This window comes from Poromitra crassiceps (assembly GCF_964638095.1).
Source record: "Poromitra crassiceps genome assembly, chromosome: 1".
NCBI classification, from domain to species: domain Eukaryota; kingdom Metazoa; phylum Chordata; class Actinopteri; order Beryciformes; family Melamphaidae; genus Poromitra; species Poromitra crassiceps.
In genome coordinates, this window is record NC_139623.1 from 117,426,131 (window position 1) to 117,453,629 (window position 27,499).

General features: G+C 45.2%; 1 protein-coding gene across 1 annotated transcript in view; it reads left to right on the plus strand.

Annotated features, from left to right (window-relative positions):
- LOC310782241 (aldehyde dehydrogenase, mitochondrial-like) overlaps nucleotides 1-27,499 on the plus strand; it is an 87,746-nt gene that overhangs the window by 20,208 nt on the left and 40,039 nt on the right. The window contains exons 6-7 of the mRNA XM_083642922.1: nucleotides 11,865-11,993; nucleotides 13,692-13,805. Of these exons, the coding sequence (XP_083499048.1) occupies nucleotides 11,865-11,993; nucleotides 13,692-13,805 (243 nt within the window). The remainder of the gene's footprint in view (nucleotides 1-11,864; nucleotides 11,994-13,691; nucleotides 13,806-27,499) is intronic.

Genomic DNA, 27,499 nt, shown 5'->3' on the forward strand with positions numbered 1-27,499 from the left:
TCAAATTCGTTGCCAACGAATTTAATAATCGATTTTAATCGATTTAATCGATTAGTTGTTGCAGCCCTATCTGCTAATTGTTCCGAGGACCAAAACAAAATATGGTGAAGCCGTGTTCTCCCACTATGCCTCCCATAGCTGGAATAAACTCCCGGAAGACATTAGATCTGCCCCTACTCTGCCTATTTTTAAATCCAGGCTAAAGACCTTTATGTTTACTTTTGCTTTTAACTGCTACTAAACTACTGAAGTTTTAATTCTACTCAATTTTTTTTATTGTTCTATTTTTCCCCCCCTCTGGCTGAGAGAGAGAGAGTCACAGGAGAAGGACGCTCGCACGCACGTCACACCTTTTTGCTTGTAAAGTGAAAACGTATTAATATAGAGCCGAACTCTCTTGACATAGACCGGAACTCTCTATTTTATTTTTGTTTTATCCACCTTATTTCTAGCTGCCATGATGCCTGATGGGTGCTTCTTCCGCTTCCGGTGTAATAGACTGTTTTACAGTCTATGGTTTTAACTTTACAAAAAAAACGTCTATGAGGATTTTACAGCAGAGCAATTCTGCTCTACAGCCGTGTCGTTCGGGTGCTGGGATAACGTAATGCATTGTGGGTAGTCGGCTACTGTGGCTAATGCTAGCAGCTAGCGTAATAGTTACTTTACATGGCAGTAAAACGCCACTGAATGACCAAATTGATTTAACTTTTTACCATTTCGAGTAACACTGTTTCCATACGGACCCCCAGCGTTGGTTAGTTGTTTATAACGTGACTATATTTATAACTTTTATAACGTCCTCCAGTTTCTGGTTTATAATTCGGGTCTGCAGCCGAGTATAACAAAGGAAATGGCAAGCTGCAACAATGAGTCACGTTAAACCGGACCTTGTACCCACAATTATTTTTTACAGTGGAGCTTTCAAAAATAAGGTGGATAGTGTTTAAACCATAGGTTTAAACCCGCATCACCCTCCTTGCTAGGCGAAGAGGCTAGTACCAGCCCCGACTAGGCAAACTGCTAGCGTGTAGCAGTTTTGGTTTTATTGTTCTATTTTAATTATTAAAGTGTTTTGATATGCTGTTGATTTCTTTATTATTATTATTATTATTATTATTATTATTATTATTATTATTATTATTATTATTATTACCGTATTTCTCTTTGTGTGCTATGCATTGCTTTGCTGCTTGTCTTTCAATGATTTTTTGTAAACTTTATTTCATTTGGCAGACGCCTTTCTCCAAAGCGACGTACATACAGAAAAATAACAACCATAAAATCATGTAACATACATAGTGGAAACAGAGATAAGGGAAAAAGATAAATACAATAAAAGCCAACAAACAAATAAACAGACAGTTGAAGGTACGTGGGCAGCATGTTAAGGGTGATGGAAAGGGAAGGTTAGGGGGAGGTGAAATGGAGGGAAAAGAGATGGGTTTTTAACCGATTGCGGAAGATGGGGAGAGATTCGGATGTCCTGACTAGGGGGGGGAGCTCGTTCCACCATTTGGGGGCGAGACAGGAAAAGAGGCGAGATTGAGAGCGGCCCCTAAGCCCGCGAAGCAAGGGGGGGGCGAGACGGCTTGCGCTAGTGGAGGGGCGGAGGGAGCGGTGGGAGGGTTGGAACGTGACCAAGGTTTGAAGGTATTGGGGGGCAGTTGAGTGGACAGCTCTGAATGTGAGGACAAGGGTTTTGAATTTGATGCGTGACAGGATGGGGAGCCAGTGGAGGTCACGGAGGAGGGGGGTGACGTGAGAGAATTTGGGTTGGTTGAAAACAAGGCGGGCAGCAGAATTCTGGATGAGTTGAAGGGGTTGGATTGCAGAGGAGGGGAGACCGGCTAGAAGAACATTGCAATAATCAAGTCTAGATAAAACCATGGCCTGGACTAAAATTTGGGTTGCTTCTGAGGTTAAAAAAGGGCGGATCTTTCTAATGTTAAAGAGGGAGAATCTACAGGAACGTGCCAGTGCTGTAATGTGGGCAGAGAAAGATAGTTGATTGTCGATGGTGATTCCGAGATTTTTGGCAGATTGGGAGGGGAGGACGGTGGTGTTGTCGATGGATAGGGACAGATCGGATAGGGGGGAGTCGTTGCAGGGGAAGAAGAGAAGTTCGGTTTTGTCGGGGTTGAGTTTGAGATGGTGAGACGACATCCAGTTGCTAATATCTTTGAGGCAGGCAGAGATACGGGAAGAGATATTAGAGTCCGAGGGGGGGAAGGAGAGGTAGAGTTGTGTGTCGTCTGCGTAGGAGTGATAGGAGAACCCGTGAGAGGAAATGACGTGACCCAGAGATCTCATGTAGAGAAGGAAGAGGAAAGGACCTAAGACAGAACCCTGGGGAACACCCGTGGTGAGAGTGCAGGGGTCCGAAAGAGTTCCTCTCCAGAGGACCTGAAAAGAGCGAGTAGATAGGTAGGAGGAAAACCATGAAAGTGCAGAGCCGGTGATACCAAGGTCGGATAGGGTGGAAAGTAGAATTTGGTGGTTGATGGTGTCAAAAGCAGCAGACAGATCGAGAAGTATGAGAACGGAGGAGAGTGATGAAGCTTTGGCGGAGTGAAGGGCGGAGGTGACAGAAAGAAGAGCTGTTTCAGTGGAATGTGCAGGTTTGAAGCCAGATTGAAGGGGGTCAGAGAGGTTGTGAAGGGAGAGATAGGAGGATAATTGACCAGATACTGTGCGTTCGAGTGATTTGGAGATGAAGGAAAGGAGGGAGACGGGGCGGTAGTTGTTGATGGCGGAGGGGTCGAGGGACGGTTTCTTGAGGAGTGGTTTGATTATGGCTGTTTTTAGGGCAGAGGGGAAAATACCAGAGGAGAGGGAGGAGTTGATGAGGGAGGTGAGATAGGGAGCAATGTCAGGGGAGATGGACTGAAGGAGGGGTGAGGGGATAGGATCGAGGGGGCAGGAGGTGGCACGGGCTGAAAGAATGATTTTGAGGAGATCATCTGAGGAGAGGGGAGAGAAGAATGACATGGAGGCAGGAGGTTGTGAAGAAGAGGAGGTGAGAGAAGGGGTGAGGAGGGATGGTGAGGGAAATGATGAGCTAATGGCAGCGACCTTATTGATGAAGAAGGAGGAGAAATCGTTGGCAGAAAGGGAGGAGGGAGGGGGCGGAGGAGGCGGATTGAGGAGGGACGTGAATGTCTGGAAGAGTTTGCGGGGATTAGAAGCAGAGGATTGAATAGTGGAAATGTAGAAGGAGGATTTGGCAGAAGAAATGGAGGAGGTGAAGTTGGAGAGGGAGAGGTGATAAGCGGCGAGGTCATTGGGGTTGTGAGATTTTTTCCATGTTCTTTCTGAGGTGCGGAGTCGGGAGCGGTTGGTGCGGAGAGGTTCGGTGAGCCAGGGTGCAGGGGGAGAGGGGCGGGCAGGTTTGGTAGAGAGTGGGCAGAGGGAGTCAAGGGCAGAGGAGAGAGAGGAGATGAGGGTGAGTGAGGCTTCATCGGGGGATAGGAGAGAGAATTGATCGGCGGGGGGGAGGAGGGAGAGGGTGGCGGAGGATAGGGATGAGGGTGAGAGAGATTTGAGGTTGCGCCGGGAGGAAATGGGGAGAGAAGGGGGAGGGTGAGAGGTGGGAGGGGAGATTGGGAGGGAGAAGGAAATGAAGAAGTGGTCGGAAACATGGAGAGGGGTGACTGAGAGGTTGGAGATGCAGCAGGAACGGGTGAAGATGAGGTCAAGGAGGTTACCGGCTTTATGGGTGGGAGGGGAGGAAGATAGTGACAGATCTAAAGATGAAAAGAAGTTGAGAAAGGGGGTAGAGAGAAGAGTTAAGTGTGGGATGTTAAAATCTCCCATGAGGGTCAGTGGGGTGTCTTCAGGAAAGAGGGAGAGGAGGGTGTGTAGATCTTCAAGGAATGTGCAGAGGGGTCCAGGTGGGCGGTAGATGATGATTATGATAAGTTTGATGGGAAGGGTAATAGTGACGGAGTGGGATTCGAAGGAGGAAATAGAAAGGTGGGAAAGAGGTGAGACAGAATAAGACCAGTTGGAGGAGATAAGAATGCCCGTGCCACCCCCGCGTCCGGAGGGTCTGGGGGTATGGGAGAAGGAGAATGCAGATGAGAGGGCGGCAGGAGTGGCAGTATTTTCGGGAGTGATCCAGGTTTCAGTGAGTGCAAGAAAGTGAAGTGACAGAGAAAGGGCGTGGGCAGATATGATGTCCGGTTTATTGACAGCAGACTGGCAGTTCCAGAGACCTCCCTCAATATTAAAAAGGTTGTTACAGAGTGGAGGGGGGGGAGGGGAGGAGGGGACGGATATGAGGTTGTTAATATTAATGCCTTTTTTAGAAAAAATTTCGGCAGGGTGAAGGTAAGTGGGAGGGGGGCGAGGGCGGAGCAGAGTAGGGATAGGTAGAGCAGTAATGGGGGAGGGGGAGCAGGGCAGGGGAGTTTTTCTGTGTTCAGGTAGATGTTGGCTAAAGGTGAAGGGGGAGGGCGGGGGTAAGTAAGTAAGTAAGTAAGTAAGTAAGTTAGTAAGTAAGTAAGTAAGTAAGTTATCCTTTATTTATCCCCATGGGGAAATTCATCCTCTGCATTTGACCCATCCTCTACTAGGAACCTTCCTAGAACTAGGAGCAGTGGGCAGCCACTGTGCAGCGCCCGGGGACCAACTCCAGTTCTTTTGCCAGTGCCTTGGTCAGGGGCATTGACAGGAGCATTAACCCTAACATACATGTCTTTCTTGATGGTGGGAGGAAACCGGAGCGCCCGGAGTAAACCCACACGGACACGGGGAGAACATGCAAACTCCACACAGAAAGGACCTGGGACGGACCGGGGTTCGAACCCGGGACCTTCTTGCTGTGAGGCAACAGTGTTAACCACTGAGCCACCGTGCCGTCCCGGTGTGGTGGGGGGGGAGCGAAGTTGAGATAAACAGTGCAATAATGGGGAGGGGGGAGTAGGGCGGGGGAGATTTGCTGAGATCAGGTTGGGATGGATGTTGACTGTGGATATGGGGGGGGTAGCGGGGGAGGGGGGGGCTGGAGTGTTTTGTTGAAACTGGCCGGAAGTGACCAATAGGGGAGATGGACCTGAAAGTCAAGCGCGAGGGGTAGCGGACGCTTTGACGGCCAGGGCACGATGGAGATTGGCAGCAAGCATTTGTACGCCTAGCATGCTCGGATGAAGTCCGTCGGGAGAATAAAAAGAGGAGCGCTCCCAAAACAGAGTGAAATTGTGGATGAAAGTGATGCTGTGAGTGATGCAGACGGAGTGGAGCCAGGTGTGGAGAGCGAGCAGGCGACTGAAGTACATGTCGCCGCGACGGAACGTTGGAATGGGACCAGAGAGGAAAATGGATTTTCCAGTGTTGTTGAGCAGGCCGAAAAGAGTGACAAAATGTTTTTTCGTCAGTTCAGACTGTTGCTTATTGACATCGTTGGACCCAATGTGGACTATTATTTTCTTTATTGTTGGCGGCATTGTGACTATGATTGCTGGGAGTCTATTGATGATGTCCGTCGTGGTGGCACCGGGAAAACAATGTGTGACTGTGTTAATGAAGCGGAGATTCCGGGTTATGGAGTCGCCGATTATCAGCACAGTGGGAGGTATGAGACGGGGCAGGAGGGATGGACGCGAGTGAGAAGGATGAGCGGGGGGGTTTGTGGATGAGACGCGGGAGGGGGGGAGGAGGGTATTTGACAAATTATTACTGGATGATGATGGTGGGATAACGTGCTTGGAGAGAACAAGTGCTGGAGGAGCGGACAGAGGGGGCGATCTGGGGGAGGGACAGGGAGTGAAAACGAATTTAGCAGAATGGACGAGAGGGATGCGTCGGGATGATGGGACAGTGGGGACAGCAGGTGGACTGGACGTGGATGGAGGAGATGTTGTTCCTTCACTTAGAGAGGAAAACCTGTTGAAAGTGGGCAGTGGGCGGTTCTCCGGTGGGGAACGGCGAGGAAGGAGTTTCCCACCATGATTGCCCTTGCCTGCTGATTTCCACAGCTGGTTCTGAGCGGGGGTGGAGTTTGATAGGACTTTGGGCTTGTTACCTAGCCACTCGTATTTGTCAGTCCGGGAGATATCAATGTCTGGGTCCAGAACAGTGTCTGCCAGGGCTGCAGAGATGTTAACAGCGGCAGCGCGACCCACAATAATTAAAGAGTCGGAGTCCAGCTCGGCAGTAGGTGGAGATGAGATCGGGATGCAGGATTTGACCAGGGAGTCCATGAACATTTCTTCATCTTTGAGCTGGTGGAGCAGAGCTACTCTCTCCTCCAGCTGGGATATCCTGGCGTCTTTGTGATGACAACCAGGGCAGCACGGTGAAAGGGTAAGTGAAGGCATGGTTTGTTTGTGTGTGTGTGTGTGTGTGTGTGTGTGTGTGTGTGTGTGTGTGTGTGTGTGTGTGTGTGTGAGTGAGTGAGTGAGTGAGTGCGTGAGTGTGTGTGTGTGTGTGTGTGTGTGAGTGAGAGAGAATCGGGAGATGGTTGATTGTGGTATCTGGGGAGAGGGAACAGAGAGCAATGACCAGTACAGGTGTCTTTGGTAGTAAATAGAGGTAGCGGGATACTGCTGTGAGGTAGACAGGAGGCCAGGCAGTGATCGATCACTTACCGACAGAGGCCCGTATAACCGGGCCTGCTGCGTTGAGATGGTATAGGCAAGTGATCGGTTATCGTGTCAATCCGGAGAAGGTTGTTGTTAGTGGTTTCTGTGGAGAAGAAGCAGAAAGCAACGGCCAGTACAGGTGTCTTTGGTGATGGACCGTGGGGTAGCGTTAGCTGGATAGTGCTATGCGGCAGTAGCCCCGAGCAGTAATTGATCACTTACCGACAGAGGCCCGTATAACCGGGCCTGCTGCGTTGATATGGTATTGGCAAGTGATCATATGTCGATCCGGTCATGGGTTTCTCCTCACGTTGTTGTAGTGGATGGAGGAGGTAGCGATGAAGATAAAACGTCAGTAGGATTGATTAGCCTGTGGCTAAGCTAAAAACAGATCCGAGTGAGCACCCTCTCAGACAGGGGCCTGGCATAAATTAGTAAAGAGGAGACGATCCTGGCAGCCGATCGTTACAAACTTTTATAATAGTCAAGAGGACAGTTAAAACCAACATATATATAAAAACAGGCTAAAACGGAGGCTTGGAAATAGCATAAAAGAGTACAAAAGTACGAGGTCGGTTGGCAGCTCATTCACAGCGCGGCCATCTTCACAAGCTGACATCTCAGCTTGTCTCCACCTGCAGGGATCCACCTTCACACACCAGAGAGGGAGATGTACCTTGGATTGCCTTTGTGTGTGAAAGGTGCTATATAAATAAATTTGACTTTGACTTTGACAAAGTAATCAGCAGAGGGGGAGGGGAGGGAGGGTTGAGGAGGGTTGAGGAGGGTGGAGAAGGTGGAAAACAGTTTGCTGGGGTTGGAAGCAGAGGACTGGACTTCAGAGATGAAGAAGAGGTTTTTGCTTTTGAGACAGCAGAGGTGAAGTTGGAGTGGATAAGGTGGTAGGAAGAGAGATCTTCAGGGTGATGTGATTTTCTCCATTTCCTCTCAGCTGCCCGAAGCTCTGTTCGATGAGTTCACAGAGATTCAGTCAACCAATGAGCAGGGGGAGAGGATCAGGCAGGCTTAGTGGTGAGTGGGCAGAGAGAATCAAGAGCGGAGGAGAGAGGATAGAAGAGTGGTGGAAGCCTCCTCAGCAGACAAGAGAGAGAACTGCTCGGCTGAGGGAAGCAAGGAGAGGACAGCAGAAGAGAGGGAGTTAGGTGAGAGTTTTTAGGTTGCGTCGGGTGCTGATAGAGTGAAGGGGTGATGGGTGGTGTTACGGCCTTAGGCCGTAATTGTAGTATTTTATTCCTCGTGCATTTCTGTAACTCTGTGCGGAGTGAGCCCTCACTTCTGTAGGAGGATCTTTGCTCCTTGTGTGTGGTGTAGAGTGAGGACTCTGCTGTGTGAGCACCTTTATTCCCTGCAGGTGTGTTTGCAGTAGGGGATTGGCTGGCCAGTAGAGATTGGCTGATGACATCGTTGCTGGGGATTGGCCACTCCAGGGACAGGCCCCCATATAACTCCTGTGCTTTCAAGCTGGCGCTGGGGGGATTGGTGTTAGCTGAGTGGTGCTAACACTGGCCCTCCATGCTTCCTCCTTGCTCCTCCTAAGTTTATGTTGTGGTCAAAACCCCTAGACCGGGTCATAACAGTGGAAGGTGGGGAGGGCGATGGGAAGGTTATAGGTGGTCGGATACAGGAAGAGGAGTCACAGTGAGGTTGGAGGTGGAGCAGGATCTGGTGAAGACCAGGTCAAGCACGTTCCCTGCTTTGTGAGTTGGAGGGGATTTTGAGAGAGGTAGAGGTCGAAGGATGAGAAGAAGTTAAGGAAAGGCAGAGTTTGCAAGGTTACCGGCTGGATGTTGAAGTCGCCCAGAAGAATGAGTGGCGTACCATCCTCAGGAAAGACGGAGAGAAGGGTGTCCATCTCGTCGAGGAAGTCACCAAGCGAGATGAGAGAGAGGAGTGACAGTGTAGGTCCATTTGGGAGAGATGAGGAGACCAGTGCCTCCTCCATGGCCAGAGGCTCTGGGGGGGTGTGAGAAGGAGGGATTGAGATGGAGCATGAGCTGAGATGGTCTCAGTTTTCTTAACAGCCGACTGGCAGTTCCAGAGTCCTGCGGCAATAGTAAAAGGAGTACTTGTGCGCATAGGGTAGGAAAGATTACCTGGGTTACTACACCTGAAGATGCCGTGTCTACGGCGCCTATGGGCTGAGGTTACAACAGGGATGAGGAAAAGACACATAGTTAGGTAGATGAGCAGGTAATGTGTAAATGCAGATTTGCCAGAGAGAGAGAGAACTAAAGATAAACTTCCAACTTGTGTGAGATTGTTTCACATGTATTCTGGCAGGTTCCTGTGGTCTTTCAAATAAAAGTTGTGGAAAACTTGGATCCTTTGAATGGCTGTAATCAACCTCTCACACATCAGTCGGGAAACGAGGAAGAAATGTTGATGACTGCGGTTGGTGACTGCGAAATGTTCAGCTATGACCAACTTTTCTCAGGGTCGTTGCTAGATTGGATCGGCCGGAGGGACGAGTCTGCCTCCGATTGGCTTCGCCTCATATTATACTCTAATCTTAAAATCGTCATGCCTAGTGTCCTCTAGAGAGAGAGTGGCGTCAGCGGAGGATCAAAATGCAAGACTCATTAGCCAATGAACAGCCAGGAATGGGTCTCGCGCTACTTTTGCATGCTAAAATAAAGCTGATAATGTACAATTTGATTCAAGGGGGGAAAAACCCTTTCAGAGTACAACACAAAGTGTCTATTTTGCTGCAACTCGACAGTGCTGCTTAATCCAGGACCTTACTTCCTGGAACTCTTGAGAGTAAAAAACTGGTCCATTGGAGTGAATGGAGATGTCGGGACTCTTCTATCTACACGGCTCTGGTCATGCCTCATGCTTACACCCACCCAACCAATCAGCACTCCTCATGCTTAAACCCAACCTCCTCTGGCCGATCCATTCTACCACCAACCTTTTCTCAGCTGAAAAGCTTGTTGACCGTCGACGCTAGGGATGTCGAAAATCATAATTTTCTTTGACCGACAACCGACCCTCATTAGCCGACAATTGTCGGTTAACCGAGAAGATTAAAATGCGCATTTTGACTGTCTGTGCCCCATTAAACCCTTACCACAACAAATGCTTGATTTTTTTTCATTAGAAAGCGTTTATTTTTACATCTACAAGCAGAAGAAAACACATTAACGAAAAGACAAGTTGAATCCTCCAGCCATCTAAACAAAAATATTCCTCCGATAGGCTATACTGCTTAGAGCTGCACGCTTTGCATATTAAGGACACGTCAATTGACACGCAGCCGCCCCGTGAAGTACTTTGAGTGGACGACAGCCCAGGGGCTGCAAGGCGCACTGACAACGCGTGCATCACTACAGTATCTTCTACTTTAAGCAATATATAATACCTGCTTTTGGTCTCACTCCTTCTCCCTCTGTCTTCACGCACGCAACGAGGGCTATGCTCTCTCTATCTTGCAGGGCTCCACATGTAGCTGTCAGTAGCTGCTTTCACACCGGCTTTGAAAGTGTCAATGAATGCAGTCTACAAACAATCCGTCTCTCGTTGTGAAACAATTCCTCCGAACTGCTCTGTGTTGGACAGTAAAGACTAACGTTAATTGTTACTTTTCAATCGTCAATTAGACGCATGTCTGCATTTTTGTAACACGGTAAAAAACTACTGTTTGATCATTGAGTGCGAGCGTATGCATGCGTGTGCATGATGAACATGCATGCAGAGAGGGAGGGAGAGAGAGTGAAACCGAATGAAGTGCAGTGCACGCTGAACGCTGTGAGATGAGCAAGGTGTCGGGTTTCAGGCCATGCGCTCCTGTCCTGACCAAACTGAAAAGCCGTTTCATTCATTCAGCGGCTGGAACACAGAAGCAGCAGAGTGACTGGCTGGCTGTAGTCTGCACAGGGCAGGCAGGGCGACGCGTCAGGGGAGAAATGTATCGCACTTCTCCTGTCTGGTCAAAGCAGAGGGGGGCGGGGCTGTGGCGCATGTATGGAGCGGACAGAGAAGTCAGTGCTGCTTGACAATGCACATGGCTTTTCTCTCAAACATTTGGAAAAGCCTTTCTCTAAATTAATGTTGTTCTGGCAGGAGCTTTTAATTCCTATATCCTGCTGCTACAGGTTAACATTGCTTACAGCGGAGGAGGAAAAAAAACACCATATTGGCAACACGTTGTATGCCAATTTAATATGCAAATTAACCGTTTGACCGACATGCTTAACCGACCAATGACGTTGTCGGCGGTTAACCGGTTAACGGTTAACCGTCGACATCCCTAGTCGACGCATCAGTGGAGTTTTCTTGGTCGCTCAGCTTCACAGTTAAGTGTGAATTAGGGATGGGCATTTCTAGCAAAAACACTATTCGAAATTCGCTGGCCAAATTCGAATTTAATTCGAAATTCGAAAATAAAAATAAAAATGTAATTTTTTTTTTTTTTTTTTTTTTTTTTTGTGAGTGAAATGTTGCATTGTCTCCCCTGATTCTAAGTCTACGGCTTTATTAATTAATATAAAAAGCTTCTGCTGTGGATTTTTAGCTCAAACAAGCATTGCACCACTGAAGTAAAGAACATGTTACATGACATTGACATTTTCGAAAATAAAAAACAGTTTTGACAATCATGAGTGGTTCATTAAATATTTAGTAGGCTCAGGTCTGAGTGCCAAAGGGGTGCCAAAGTCACCCCCTCTCCCTCTTCATGGGATTTCATCCGCCATTCATTTTTCCATAAACCTTGCTTAAAATGCTTATAAAAATTGTTTTACTTGCTCAAACCAAGCGATTTGACTATACTTAGAATCAGGGGAGACAATGCAACATTTCACTCAAATCTTTTTTTTTTTTTTTTTTTTTTTTTTCGAATTTCGAATTTCAATAATAAAAGTCGACCTTGATAATAACAACGATTATTCGAAAATTCGAAATTCGATGCCCATCCCTAGTGTGAATGCACAGTTGGCAGGTGAATTAACACAAAAAGGCAAAGTACTGACCTATTCTGTGCAGCTCCTTTTGTCATATACTGTATGCTTAAGAACATTTCAACTCTGCTGGTGTTTGCTGATGATGGAGAATGGGTAGGCGAGCTCCATCCGCTGCCTGAGTGGGAGACGTTGAATGAGGCCATATATTCTAAAACAGTGAAAAACACCCAGCTATTTGCAACAGAAACATTTAGAGCTTATCTATTGAATGACTGAGCTGCTGGCTGGTTGCTGCAGGCTATCAAATCGGACTTGTGCCATAATAGAAATCTCTTTTTCTCTCTCTCTCCCCCTGCAGTGGAACTTCCCTCTGTTGATGCAAGCGTGGAAACTTGGCCCTGCCCTGGCAACTGGTAATACAGTGGTGATGAAAGTTGCGGAGCAGACGCCACTCACGGCACTCTATGTGGCCAGCCTTATCAAAGAGGTACATGCTCTATGCTTGGGTGAATGTAGCCAAATTATTAATTTATCCAATTAAATGTATATATTTACTAAAGTGGTGGAAGATCTACTTGTCACGAGTTCTGTTATACCTTCTTCTTTTTTTACATAAAAATTACCGTTGATACACTTTTTTTCAACACAGGTTGGTAAACAGAGTGTGGTAAACGCCATTGACCCATTCACATCGCCTCCCAGCCCATTCAGCTGCTCCCCCAGAGCGGGCGTTTCAGTTTACTGTCTGCAGGCGACCTGGACACTAAACCAGTAGATTGACGTGACAGTAGCCCTATTTATACAGAAATCCTGCAATATCACCGTTAGGAAGGCCCGCAAATAAGCCAGCGTTGCCTTTTTACACAGAAAGCAATTTCTAGGTGTGTTTACACAGAAATGCGGCTTTCCGCAAGGAAAGGAGGTGTTATCGTTGCCATGGAGATGTGAACAGCTGTAGCCTACCTGCTGGAAGGGAATACAAATATGATGTATTGTTTTGAGCAGAGACTGACAGAACTGACAGAATATTCTCACCTGGAGACCACGAGTCGCCACAGATGCAGACCCACCCAAAAAAAGACAAGAAAAAAAGGTGGAAACTGCTGCGGGCGTATTGCGCGAAAAACAGCGATAGAGAGATCCTCTGACAGGTTTTTAAGCTTATTATTATGTCCGGTAATTTAGCCTACTAATGTCAACGTTGTTTCAGCATGTTTCAGCGTAAATAATTGATTTGCCATTTAACAAGGAGTATATTTAACGAAACTTTAATTTATTTGTCTGATCGACTTTATGGATCAGTGCAGGCAGAGGCAGACACACAAAGTCAGTGGGCCCTGCTGTCATCCACTGAAACACGCGGTCCGCACAGGGAAATGTGAATAAGTGTTGCGCAAACTTCGCCAGCCAAGGGAATTAATTAGTCTATAAATAGCGCATTTAATCTTGTCGGTTATTTAATGACGGTCGGTTTAGTCCCCATTTCAAGCAAATTTCGTGGGACGAAATATCGTGACATCCCTAATGGACACGATTAACGGAATCAATGGATGTGTATAATGTTCGTTCTTTGTTTAGCCCTATGCATTGTGCAGTTTGTGCCTATAGCTTTTAATTATGTTCTTATTCATGGTGTATTCTATCTTACTGCTTGTGGTGTATGTAATTCTGTTGTACGTCGCTTTGGATAAAAGCGTCTGCGAAATGAAGCAAAGTAAAGTAGTATAAATTACACAAAAATGTCCAGTTAATTCCTGTGAATTCCTATTTAGTCCTGTTAATTCCCATGGAAAGTACCCAACATTGAATATTCCTGGAATTGTGCAACGTTACCCCTGTCCTCACCTTGTAAATATGGTTAGTAAAGGTAAAGTAAAGGTGAAATGTGAAAAGAAATGTCATATTGACTTGTTTTTATTTACGTATTAATCTATTAATTTATCTTTAACCCATTTACACAAAATGGGCATTAAACCTGACCAATCAGACCCCCCCTCTCAATGTATAGTATTGTATATTAATGGGTACTAATATTATGGCTGATATTAGCACTTCTACAATGCGTGAAATTGTTTTTATCTAGCTAGCTGTAGCTTGCAAAACCATGAATATCACTGTGTGTAGTTGCTTTGATTTCCATTCAGTAATGTGCTTCTGGAGTAAACCATGACGTGTGTATTTCTAGGTGGGTTTCCCAGAAGGGGTTGTGAATATCCTGCCTGGCTTGGGGCCGTCAGCGGGCGCCGCCATTGCTAGGCACATGGATGTTGACAAGTTGGCATTCACTGGATCCACAGAGGTAGGATTACTTACTATCTATTTAAAGTAAAAAAACATCTTGGTACTGTAGAAAGTTGGGTAGGCTTTGAAAGGGGTGTAAAAAAAATCTAGGAAATTAGACCATTTTCATTGTATTTACACTATGCAGCTTACAGATCCTTCCATGTGTTGTATTAAAATCTCATTTGTAAGTGGCTTTGGATAAAAACCTCTGCCAAATGGGAAATTGTAAATTGTACTATTTCTCAATCTTCGACTTCAATTTTTCAATTTTTGTGTGTAGTCTAAACGGCTAATTCCGCCAAACTTTCACCCTGCCTCTTCGGTCTTAGATACATCATAGTTCCAATGAAGCCTTTTTGTTTTTCCAAAAATGCAGCTTTCTGGAGTTGGGAGCTAAAGCTAATGCTAGCTCGCCAATGTTGATTCTATGCTGCTGCATGCACAGTTAGCGTAACTTAGCCCTTCAGAATAAAAGTACGGCATTATACCAAAAGCTGTGAGAGAGAGTGCTTGATACTTTGCATGTTAAGAAACAATTCAAATGTAAACATCACTGTCATTCAGAACTCACTTCTTATAGCCTATACACTAGACGACTTTGAAATCTTAACTGATTATGAAAAGACGGGAGTTTATACTACACGACTTTTTCATTAAAGAGATACTCAACAGGGAGAGCCAGACAGTCAGATCTGTGTCAGATTTGGTCAGTTTTTCAAAAAAGGGCGGGGAGTTTTCAGGCTTTCGAATCCGCCCACTCCACATTTGGATAGGATGAGCTTTTGTGGGGCGGGCAAATTTCAGAACCAATGGCAGAGCTCTGTGCATTTCCTGCTTGCGCATGTGTAGTTTCAGTTAAAGGAGAATTTCGTTTTTTTTTTAACCTGGACCCCTCTCCTCACATTAATTATGATCTGATGACTCACCCAGTGATCTCCGCAGCGTTTCTGGCCGTCCTAGCGTTCAATAGCGTCCAAGCCAGTCGTAAAATGGGGCCAAGTGGCAGCCTGTCTTTCCTGCATCTAAATAGCCAGGCCAACTACAGGTAGTTGGCCAGCCGGCAGGAAAGTATCGCGGGTCTTGACGAGACTTGGTGACCGAGATCACGAATGAGGTAATTTGATCCCTGGGAGACTCCAGGGAACAGCCCGGGGGGAAATATCAGTCTGGTGGTTGTTGGTGGCGGGATGAGATTATGACGATATGTGGTGAAAACGGGAATAAAACTGGCTATTTAGATTCAGGAAAGACAGGCTGCCACTTGGCCCCCTCGGAGCTCCATTTTACAACTGGCTTGGACGCTATTGATCTCAAAACAACGCTAGGACGGCCAGAAACGCTGCGGAGATCACTGGGTGAGTCGTCAGATCATAATTAATGTGAGGAGGGGGGTCCAGGTAAAAAAAAAACGAAATTCTCCTTTAAAGCCAGCTAGCGCTGTGAATGGATCTGCTGGTGATGTTTCTCCCTTCCACCACCCCCTCACTTCTCCTGTTCTCCTGTCCAAACCTCACGTCACCAGGCTCTCTCAGTCCAAACACCAGCATACCGTTTTACTTCGTCGAACCAATCGGTTCAGCTAACGCTATAAGAGAGACCATAGAACATTTCACTCCGACCAAAACTTTAAAAAACATTAAAAAAAATATTTTCTTTAAACACACATTTTTTTTTAACGTTTTGGTCCCTGTGAGATGTTATGCGATCTCCCCTGTTTCTAAATATATCTGTACCATTTGGTTTGAACCAGTAAAACTTTTTATAAGCATTTTACAAAATGTGTATGGGAAAATAAATGGCAGATGAAAATCTCTGGTTCAGTGCTGAAGCAGGAAGTAGGTGGTCACTTTGCCTCTCTATTGTTTGGATATTACCCAGAAGGCTTTGAGGCGGCCGACTTTTGACAAGAAAACTATCAAATCTGGATAAAAAGTTAGATAAAAATAATACTTATTTGTAACACAAAATGCAATTCAGGAATATTTTAATATTGGACAAAATAAAATGAAATGAAATTGAAACCCTAAGAGAAACACACATCCACCGGTGAGTGTACAGTATATATACCCCTCGCAAATACAACGTGAATAGGGAAATGGGTAGTTTGTAACATGTAACGTAACATGGTTGCACACTGTGATATCCACTGCAACAAGACTTGCTTACTTGACGCCACTTTTTCAATAAAAACACATTTATGCAATGACTTTACATAATGTATATTTATGTCGCATCATTTATCCTGTGCTGTGATGTGCAGCAGCAGGTAAAAGTTATAAAACTAAGCCTGAATGAGCCTTCTTCATTGTTGTGAGTGCTGCAGGGGGTGTTCGACTTGTTGACGCCTCGCCTGACTGTGCTCGCCTGCTCTCGTCTGCTTTCCAGGCGAGGGCAGTCGACTCAAACGAGCCTATTGTCACCGATAGTTACAGGTGAGCTTACAACCTTTATCTGAAGGTAGTAGAAGTATATGGATGCATCGGGACCACTGGGGCAGCGAGCCAACACCACCGTCTGTACCCCCCCTGCCCCCTCCCCCGCAGGAAGCCCGGAAAAGACACACGGCAGATGGGCTGTGTATTTCAGATATCGTTTTGTTTAATCCTGGCTTCATCTGACGTGAATAGATCAATAAAATGTTTTCCAGTGATTCCTAGGCTGCAAACTTGTTTTAACATGCAAATCTGAGTGGTTTCTGACGAGAATAAAGTAACGTTAACGTTATGTTATGTCAGACTGTTCTCACCCCCATCCCAAAGCCTTCGCCTCGGCTATGAGAGGCTATCGAGCCCTTGACTGTGCTCGCCTGCTTTCGAGGCGAGGCGGCAGTCAACTCAAACGAGCCTATTGTCACCGATAGTTACAGGTGAGCTTACAACCTTTATCTGAAGGTATAGAAGTATATGGATGCATCGGGACCACTGGGGGAGCGAGCCAACACCAGTCAAAGCTGCCGGGGTCTATTCAGTGTAGCTCGAGGCTAATTAGCCTCAAGCACATTAGCCTGGCTAACATGCTAGCGTGATGCAGGCAGACAAGAGTCGGCTAATTAGCATTGGCCGGAGTTTTGCAATGAAAGCTAGCTAGAGCAGTTTCTTGAAATGCATTCTAACCAGCCCAAATTTTCACATAAAACACAGCGTATTGCTGGTGGTGGCTGTGACACCGGCGCTGCTCTACTGGGGCAGTGGGTTAGATAAACTATCCTGGGGGAATGCAGGATTGCAGCCAAACACCCTCTTGAGGTAGCGGAGCTGCTAGGCCCAGTTGTTGCAGCCATTTCAGCCTGATGTCCAAGTCTCCGTGAACACCGCTGTAGCTTTTGCACCCGGGAACACAACACTTTCGACCCATGACTATCCCTAACCTGTCCCTGGCCACTAAACTCAACAAACAGACGAACATTTATTTTTACAAACAAACACAACCTAGGCTATCTGACGTAGCCTACTCTAAAACTAAACCTAAACTAAAAACTAAACTAACACTTTTTCCACTTTTTTCTGCTGAAAATCAATATATACTGTATTGGAAATTAGCTGTGTTCTTGATGAATCCAGGTCAAAGTCCGGACATTTACTGTAAAACAGTAATTCCTCATCTCTTCTCACATACCAATGCAAACAGACAAACCATTCATTTTTGTATTAATTTTTTACAAACACAACCTAGGCTATCTGACATACTCTAAAACTAAACCTAAACTACTAAATACTACAATTTACAATATGCAGTCTAATCAAAACACTCCACAAATCTCTCTCTCTCTCTCTCTCTCTCTCTCTCTCTATTCACCAATTCTCCACACTCCATAGTCCCAGCATGGTGTGCAGCCACTTTTATAAACTTTGGCTGGGAGGGGCCTAGGCACGAGAGATGGGCGGGCTGGGTTTGGTGACATCACTGATCGAGCTACGTCACAGATCAAGAGCTCAGCCAATAGAAAGGGAGGAAAATTGGGAGTCTACAGCTGGCCTTTTTGGTTTGTATGGAACTGCATGGGTATGTGAGAAGAGAAGAGGAATTACTCAGATTTACAGTAAATGTCAGGACTTTGACCTGGATTCCTCAAGAACACAGCTAATTTCCAATATATATTGATTTTCAGCAGAAAAAAGTGGGAAAAGTGTTGAGTATCTCTAAGATTTTTTATCACAACTGAAAAACTCACTGAAATACATTACACGACTGGAATCACAGATCAAAATACACTACTAGGGATGTTCATCAATAATCGATAATTGATCGTTGAGGAATGAATTCGATCACGTGGAATTTTTATCTATTATTGTTTGTTTGTTTTGTTTGCGGACTAGGTTTGGGTGGAATTTGTTCCTCCTCGCCCCAGCCCCACTCCATTGCACAGCCGACTAACGTGAGGTGGAGCTTCATATAGTCTCTAGTTTTCTGGCTGGGCGGGGGCCTTTGTGCCAACAAAACTGTTTTAAACATGGGGAATTCACAACGGCATGCGCCGCGGACACAAACAAACGCACCCAGCGGTCTGCGGACCTCAGTGAGGCTGTTATAACTATGACACTTCGTACACTTCTCTCCTAATTTCCAACAAAGTGTGAGTAATGGTACACGTGTTTAAGTGAATTCAAGTGATTTTATTTGTTTATAACGTTATGAACTATGTAGCAGCAGTCAGCATGGACTCAGCTAGCTTTTAGCTGCTAACACCCAACTGAATCAATTCACACACATCTCGTGGCAAATAATAATATCCACGCGTCGGATTCTGAGAGCAGCTGGATGGAACTCGACCATCAGGACAGATGAGGTTTTTGTCGCGGGTTTATAAGCCTGGAAGCAGCGGCCGGTGAGCTGCCTGAGTCCTACTTTCAAAATGTGAGTGAGTACAGTAGCCTAGCTAGCTAGTGTAAGGCTGTGTGACTGTGTGGTTGTCAACGTTACCGCAGGCGCACTCATGACGTTATAAGGACGCGCCGCCTGTTGATTTGACTCTTGTGCTGTCAGCTAAGCTGGAAGACGCTGATTGCCTTAAATCATGTAACCTGACATGTAACATGTTTGTTTACCTAGCCACAGTGCTAGTGTCTGATATTCTTACTACACAGCGGCATCGCCATTATAGCTGGCCGAGAATGCGCAACGGTATTACCAGACCAGAGTAAAAAAAAAAAAAAAGTATTATTATTATTATCGATAATCGATAATTGATTGTTTATTTTCCCGAATTTCGATTATGGAAATTGATTCAAAATACACTACCCAACTGTGCACCCAGCAAACTTACGTCTTTCAAGTTATAAGACCGTGTCTTGAACCCACAACACAAATAACTAGCAAACTGACCTGACCATACGAACCATACGGAAGCTAGACAATTTCAGTTTCAAAATAAAAGCGCTAATGTATTACTGCATGACTCACTACGGGTTAAAATTTACTTTTCGAAACAGGTTTCTATGCACATGTGTTCTTTATTTCCTCTTTGGTGGGGTATTTCGGATCACACACACACAACGGTTGCAATGGTATACTTTTATTTTGAAAATTGTAACGGGAAGTTTCAGTTTGATTCTTTCTGACTTAAAGTCGAACTGAACCTGTTCGTCACGTGCATATGAGTCCGTTTCAGACTGAAAAACATAGTTTGTCTAAGATGACAGGTTGAGAGGCGGGTCATAGTATCATGTCGATGATTTTATTTGACAATTCTGGGGACTGGATTGGGCTTTGGCCAATCCTGGCGTGTTCCGCCTCCAAATCGAGTGGGATTCAGTATTGTTGTGGCGCTCCCCTCGGGAAGAGCCTTTTGACGGGAGGAGTGGAGCTCAGCGAGCCACAGGCAGCCAGCTGCCTTCGTGTTGCCGAGCGGAGAGTGCAGCACGTCGGCCTGGAATCTCCGAGGTGCAACCCTTGACAACCAAGCTCTCGGATGCGTGCGCCATTATCGCTGCTATAACGATACGATATCCCTGGAATGCGCGTTTTAACGAGCCAGTTACATTTCTTTTCATTCTTAGAGATTATAGTTTTTGTTTTTTATCCATGTTTCTAACAATTGGCCAAGTTAGTAGTTAGTTTATGGGATATGAATTCTGCCAGATGACAGGCACTAGGCGCCATTTTCGACTTCATACGGTACCTTACAAATGTTCTAAGCAAGGTCCAACAGTGGTTGCAAGATACGTGCCTGCTGCTAAACACAAAAAAAAAGGTATGTATGATGTTCAGCAAACGACCAGTTGGCATCACCCGGTCCAATGTGTTTCTGGGGGGGGAGGAACTGGAACTAGTCTCCCAGTTCAAGTACCTCGGGGTCATCTTGGACTCGAACCTTTCCTTCAAGAAACACACCAAAAAAGTTAAACGAACAATTAATTTCAATCTAGTTAATTTTAGACAAATTCGACCTTTCCTAACCACTGATGCAGCAAAATCGTATCTTCACTGCATGATATTCTCCCACATTGAATACTGTTTCACAAACTGGTCGTTCACAGGTGCCACTGTCATAAAACCCATTGAACAACTTTACCATAGAGCCATCAAGGTATTTGCTAGAAAACCATTGTCATACCACCACTGTAACATTCTGGAACAACACTGCTTTTTGACCTTTGAAAATATCAAGGTCTTAAAAAGTGCGTGTTTTTTCTACAAATGCCTTCATGGATTAGCTCCCCCGCCTATAAATGAATTAATTCACAGAAACAGAACTAGTGGACTTGGCACGAGGTCTGAAACTAGAGGTGACTGTAAGGTCCAGCACAGACTGACCACGTTTGGTCAGAACGTCCTCTCAGTTAAAGGCAGCCAAACGTGGAACAGTCTGCCAGTCTCCATAAGGGAAAGTCCCACACTTGCCACTTTTAAGGGTTCACTGAAGGAATGGCTGAAAAGCCACCAGTCTTGTGGCCACAGGTAATAAGGTCAACTTCTGAACTTTTTTTTCTTTTCTTTTTTTATTGAATCTCTCTGTAGATGTTATACTGTTGTGTTTTTTGAGTGTATTACTGCTGCTTGTGTTTTGCTGTTTTGCACATGTATACTTGTTTTACGGGTGTAAAGCACTTTGATGCCTATGTTTTGCTGTTTTATATATTCTGTTTTTATGTTTTTGTGTTTTATGTTTCGGGGACAACGGATGGAAACTAGCCTCGCGCTAAATCCGGCGATTTTTACACTTTTATTATGTTCCAGATGCTTTTATCTGTTCCATGGTTATTGTGTTCATCAATTTTGCATTGTCCCGTCTAAATAAATAAATCAAATCAAATCAAATCAAATCATTTGGAAGAGAAAATTATCCAGAAATGAAGATTTGATTGACAGCTGCATGTCGTGATATGATTGGTTGAAATGGGGTAGAAATTTAATAGTACAGGGTTACGTCAGCAAACTGTAAATTACTGTTATCAATGAGATCTTGAAAAACAAACTTTTGATGTGAAAAAGTGTGAAAAACTAAATAAATTAGATTGTTGTAATTTGTTTTGTATACATTATTAAATAGGTGCACTGCATACTAGGGGTGTCACGATACACTAATTATACGATACGATACACGATATTGGGTTCACGATAATGATACGATACGATATTTTAACAATATTTTTTTTAACAAAAGTAAATAATTTTTATGTATTTATTTAATTTATTTATTTAACCATGTGAGTTCCGTTGAAATTGAAACCTCTTTTCAAGGGAGCCCTGGGAAAATACTGGAAAAATAGTCTTTCATTTGAAATACCGGTACACAAAATACAAAACAAATGCTGTTTTTGGAAATTGTTATTATAATAACTAGAAAACAACATGGAAGATAATGCTTCTCTTGCAATAGAATGTCACACTGTCACAAACTAAATGTTTGTTGCATGGTGAAAGAAAAATAAAGTATACAATCTATTTCATAAATAACTCATGCTCAATGGTCCCTAAACTTATGTACAGTAATCTTATGTACCCCTTGAGCTGTTTTGCCATGCCAGTAGTAGTCTACCCCTTCACTCATGCGTGTTGATTCTGCTAAATTTGTTCTATTATTATTCAGGAGCAAATCTTTTTTTTTTTTTTTTACGATATAATTTTTTTCTGACGATATCGATATTGTGACGTTTCGATATCGCGATATATCGTGCGACGAAATATCGTGACACCCCTACTGCATACCCAGGTATTTGAACTAAAAGAAAAGAAAAGTCATTCTTGGGTTCAGCTCGACTTTAACACATTGAGTGCCAAGGACGTCTGTGGACGTCCTAAAAAAAAGTAACGAGAAGTGCCAAGGACGTCTGTGGACGTCCTAAAATCATAATTCATATTATTCCATAATTCTGCTGTTTAAGGTCGTACCCAGCCAGTGAGCATGAATCCCTTCAAGGGATCACACGGCGCCACCTTAAACATCTACACGGGAGCTGCGCCACCCACCTCAGATCCTTTACTTTGTGCAGGAGAAAGCGGAGAAAGCCGTGATCAAAGCGAAACCGATGCATGCTGCAGCCAGAGCCATATAGATTGCTCTGTCTGCAGCTGAGCTGACAGTTGCCTGCGATCCGCGCCCACAACTGAGCTCTTCTGCTTCTGTCTATCTGTCTGCATATAGTTTCTCCACACGATTCCCTGCCAGAAAGGCAGCACCCGAAGCCGAACGGCCAAACCTTTTCCTTCAGTCCCGTTTGCCATTTCCTTGTTGCGCTGGGATCCGCCCGGGCAAAAACGGAGGCTGCGAAAGCAGACTGTGTGCGTGTGGGGAGGAGCCCGCAGCTCAGGGGGGGGGGGAGGGGGGGAGAGGGGGGTGGGGCACGCAGGCTGCACAGAACTACACCATGTCACTACATCAGAAAATAGTAGCTAGAGTCAGTGAATGTGCTTGAAATTAGAGTGCAAAAAGTATTCATAAAAGTGACTATCTTGAAAAGTAAAAAAAGACAGCAGAAAACCCTTGAAAGTGCTCTTCTTTCAGAGGCTGTCATTTCATAATGGAACTGTCTAGAAACAAAATTTCTTCTTTGAAAGAAGCAGGAGTGTCCAATGTTTCATTAGAGTCCAGCCCTGTCTATATAGCCCTAATAGAAAAAATTCTATAGCTGTTTTCAACTGAATGGAAGTGAATCTGGCACAGGCTCCAGACAATTTTACTGAAGCGCTGTGGCACTCAATGTGTTAACTGTGAGCAACCAGCATAGCGTGTTTGCTTCCCTGTATTATTCACGTGTGCCTTGGTATCAGAAATATCTATTGTATGAAGAATGACTAGCTATTTTGACTGCTTTTGGCTCATTGCCTCCTAGTCTTTCAGTGGATATTGACGGGATTCCACATGCACGTGTGAGTTGAGTTGAGTCGGGTCGTTGCACCAGTTTACACTATGCGACTCAAGGCGAGAAATTCAAACATGTTTGATATCATCGTTGTGGCTCCGACTGGCATCGGGAGGCAGTTTACACTTGACCATTAGAAATCTGTACCCATAATACACGAACAGATTTTGCTGCCGACTGGCACAACAACTGCAGACGAGATGCAACAAAGACAGACTGAGTCCAACTGGAAATCCTGTGTAAAATCGGAGGGAAAGTCTTGTAGTGTATTTTAAGCCTTGGTTCCACTTGAGTAGGATATTTTATTTGGGTGCTTTTTCCACCTATTTCCAGTCCAAAAGACAACCCAAATACCATACCTGCCAACACTCCCGATTAGGGATGCACATTTTCCACAATTCCGGAATCGATCATTGATAACGTTAACGATCAATCAATGGATTAATTGTAATTAAAAATACATTTTCCAAACAATACCAAATGCATTTTTTCCTCCATAAAACCTTTATTTATACAGCAAGAACATAATTGTATATTTCTCACAGCATTGCACAGCATAGCCTATGCTATGAAACATATAAAAACGTGAGGCATAACTTTTGTCAACATTTGCCCAGAATCCGTGCCGCGGCCGCTGCCTAGGTCCAACAGGGGCTCACTTACCGCAGATTGTTTATTTTTTCTGCTTGTCGAGTTGCTCAACTCCAGTCCAGGTGAGACTAGGATCCAGGCAATTTATCCCAATGAACATTGTTCAAGTGATTGTTGTTGTAGGCGTACAGTACACCGAATCACAGCTCACTTACCGCAGATTGTTTATTTTTTCGGCTCGCCCTGGGTCGCACTTGCAGCTCTTAAACGCTGATGCCGAGTTGCTCCGCTCGAGTCCAGGTGAGACTAGGATCCAGTTGTTGTAGGTGTACACCAAATCACAGATAGGCATCATGTCTTTTTCTATAACCCCACAGATCGATTGGGTTATTTTTTCTGCTTGCCGTGTGCCGCAACGCTTCCTCTTATTCCTTGAGTTGATGGTGGGTTGCTCCAGGTTTGAGGAAGAGGAGCCAGCCAATTTATCCGAATGAACACCGTTCAAGTGACAGAGCATCTTATGACTTGTCTGAAAAGGGCTATAGTGATGTAGCCGAGTCTTCTGGTCCACCTATTACTTACACTCTGTTAATAAAACAATAAAGGAGAGAGTCAGGCTGTAACGTTATAACACGCTTCCACATTTATTCTCAGACGGCTAATACGCTCGTCGACAACGGAAGCTTCACTCTCGTTCCCCATACACATCCTGTTCTACGGCAACTCTTGAGGGGACAAACAGAGCCTCGCATACCAAACACTGGACAGTCTGTTACAGTGATATCATTGCGCCGTCTGGAGGATCATTGAAAAATGATTTGAAAACACTGTTCTGCTGACATAATGCACGTTGCTTTTGTTGTTGTTTTGATCGAGTACATTTTCACATGTTTGAGTAAATCCTTAACGAGCGAGTAAACGAGCTTTGATTAATCGTGTGCATCCCTACTCCCGATTTAGTCTCCCAATTTTTAACCCTTTCTCCCGCTGTGCTCCCGCTTGGTAATTTCTCCCGCTAATCTCCCGATTTGTAGGATATGTGTCGTGGTACCTGACAACTCAACTCAGCCAGCGGCGCTCACTCAAGCAGCTCCTGGGTGAGGCGCTCTGCCATACAGTATAGCCACTTCTTAACACTTTGAGTGCCACGGCCCTTGGGCAAAAGGTGCTGTACTGTGCCACATAGGCCGCAATGCATTTTAAAACAGTCATATAATTTCTTTAATAATTACTATGTAAACACTGAACACGCACAAATAACGATGAGACTCTCTTCTATCACCTGCAAAAAAAAGTTTATTGATCCCATTTTCCGTTTTTTAGTTATGAGCCGGAGAAGATAGCTTGATTTGACCAAAAACAGCCACTTTTTTTCTATAACCTGAGATATTCAGCCTTTTGTGAAAGGAAGCATTTCAAGCACATCATTGACTCATTGCTAATATTTTCTGATGTAATGACACCTCAAAAATAATTTCCTTCAATAAAAGAGTGAAAACAAAGGAATTTTGTTTGGCCAAATACTATTTTTTAGCTGCAACCAGCAGCGCTGGCCCCTGCGTGCGCTGCTGGTTGCAGCTTCTTGCTGTTCTTGATTTACTGCTGGTGGGCATCAGATATTCTAGCTTGCGTTTCCTAATCCTGTCCTGCTGTCTGGGTGTTGTATGCTGCTCTGCGTGCTCTGCGTGCCCCCCCCCCCCCTTCCCCCCCCCACCCCCTCAACTGCACACTCCTCCTTCTGGGAGTGTCTCTGGGGCTTTCTGCTGCCTGCGTTTGCTCTGCACTGACAAGTCCGCTACATCCAGCTTTTTTACAACCGCGTGTATTTGTCACCAGCTCCCATGCTTCCAGTTGAGAATAATAACAAGCAACTCCACGGCTGATCATGCGAATGGGCTGTGCAGCGGACACGGAGGTGCTCAATTGTGAGAGCAGATTGGCTGCTGCAGGGGCACAGCTAACGTTATGCTTCAATGAAGCAGCTGCATACGGACGGATGCGATGCGATTTCCTTTTCCCCAACGACTTCTTCTGTGTGTTTTACTCCACTTTCTCTCATCTGGAGTGCGCTGTCGCCACCTAAGGGTTCTGTAAAATAGGTTAGACACATTCAATAGCTCTCATATTGTAAGAGGCGATGTAAGAAGCATAGATCGACACCCCCCCGTCAAAAAAACAATTTCGAGTTATTGACGCCATTTGGCGTCGCTGGCAGCCTACGGTAAATTTCTAATGACGCCATATGGCGTCGCTGGCACTCAATGTGTTAACATGCAGTGGAATCCGTATTATAACCTGCTCCTAGCCGGTTGGCCTGCATGTTAAACAACAATTAGCCGGCCTACGCGCACTGCTGCGACTCCGTATCTTATCTACCTCGACCGCCGGTATAAGAGCTGCTTCCACGCAATGGCAGCTCATGTTAAACAGTGGCAGGTCATTATCCGCAGATCCGTTTGAGTGGGCGGGTTTGACTCACTTCACCTCACTTCACGTTCACTAGTTTATTAATGAATGAATCGTTCGGGCAATCGCTTATATCAACAGCAAACTCACGGTTTCCTCAATTGCTGCAAAAACGGCTTGAATTGTTTGGCCATGTGATCCCAACGCGCTTCAGCTGCAGCAGCCAGGTCCATTGCATCAGGAGGAACGCTTACTGCTGCGCTGCTTGCTTGCTCCCATGTCAGAAAAAGCCTAACTTGAATTGTTTGGCCGTGTGATCCCAACGCGCTTCAGCTGCAGGCAGCCAGGTCCAGTGCACCAGGAGGGACGCTTACTGCTGCGCTGCTTGCTTGCTCCCATGTCAGAAAAAGCCTAACTTTTGTGGGGAGACAGTCCGACCACTATTTTGACTGGGCAACTTTATGTAGCCTAACAAAGGCGAAGCGCTCATTTTTGGCACATTGCCACCCCTCGTTGGAATGGACTCCGTTAAAACGGCATGGTTTTTGAAGTCTTCAGTCTCCAGATTTGTCGCTAACATGATGCAGCCATTTGAGGCAGGCAGTGTTGTGTGACATTGTGCGTCCACACTGCGGAGAGAGGAGCTGAGTGACTGATAGGCTATCAAACTTTTGTGGGGAGAAATAAATTTAAAACTAGTCAGATATGACTTGAATGCCACTTGTAAAATAAATCACCACAGTGATTGTTTTCGATACATGCTACCGCGCCGCTCCCCCTGCCCGCCCGCCGGCAGAAAAAATGGCTCATATCCAGTTGTTTCTTAACAAAGACCCCTCGTGTTTAGAGAGGCAAAACCTGAAAATATCCTGCTCTATCTAGCCTGACATGATCCAGAGTTCATGTTTAAAAGGCACTTGTGTATACAGTCACAGGGCTCTGCTCGCTTTGCCACTGGGAATGGATGAAACGGGTCCCAAGAAGAAGAGATACGCTACCAAATTTCCATCCACTTGGTGTGAGACCAGCCCATTTCTAACCACTACCCACATCAGCAAATCCCATGCGTTTTACAAGCTATGTCGGGCCGACTTTAGCGTAGAACACGGTGGGGAAAATGATGTTAGCAAACAAACATGCTAACGTTAAATATGCCAAACACAAACCCCCATCTGTAACGCAGTGGTACAGAGAAATCTTGAGAGTACTTGCCAGAATGAAAGATAATAAATAAAAAATCTTACTAATAAATTACCTGCCCCAGGATCTAAGCAATATACTCCAAAGAGGAAGTACGGCGGTAGAGTGGAAAGCTCCAGAAACCCTTTTTCATTTCACTTGAAATGGAAAGTTGTGTGTATGAAGAGAGGATGTGTGTTTAAGTAGCCTACCAAGCAGTGATGATGTGTGT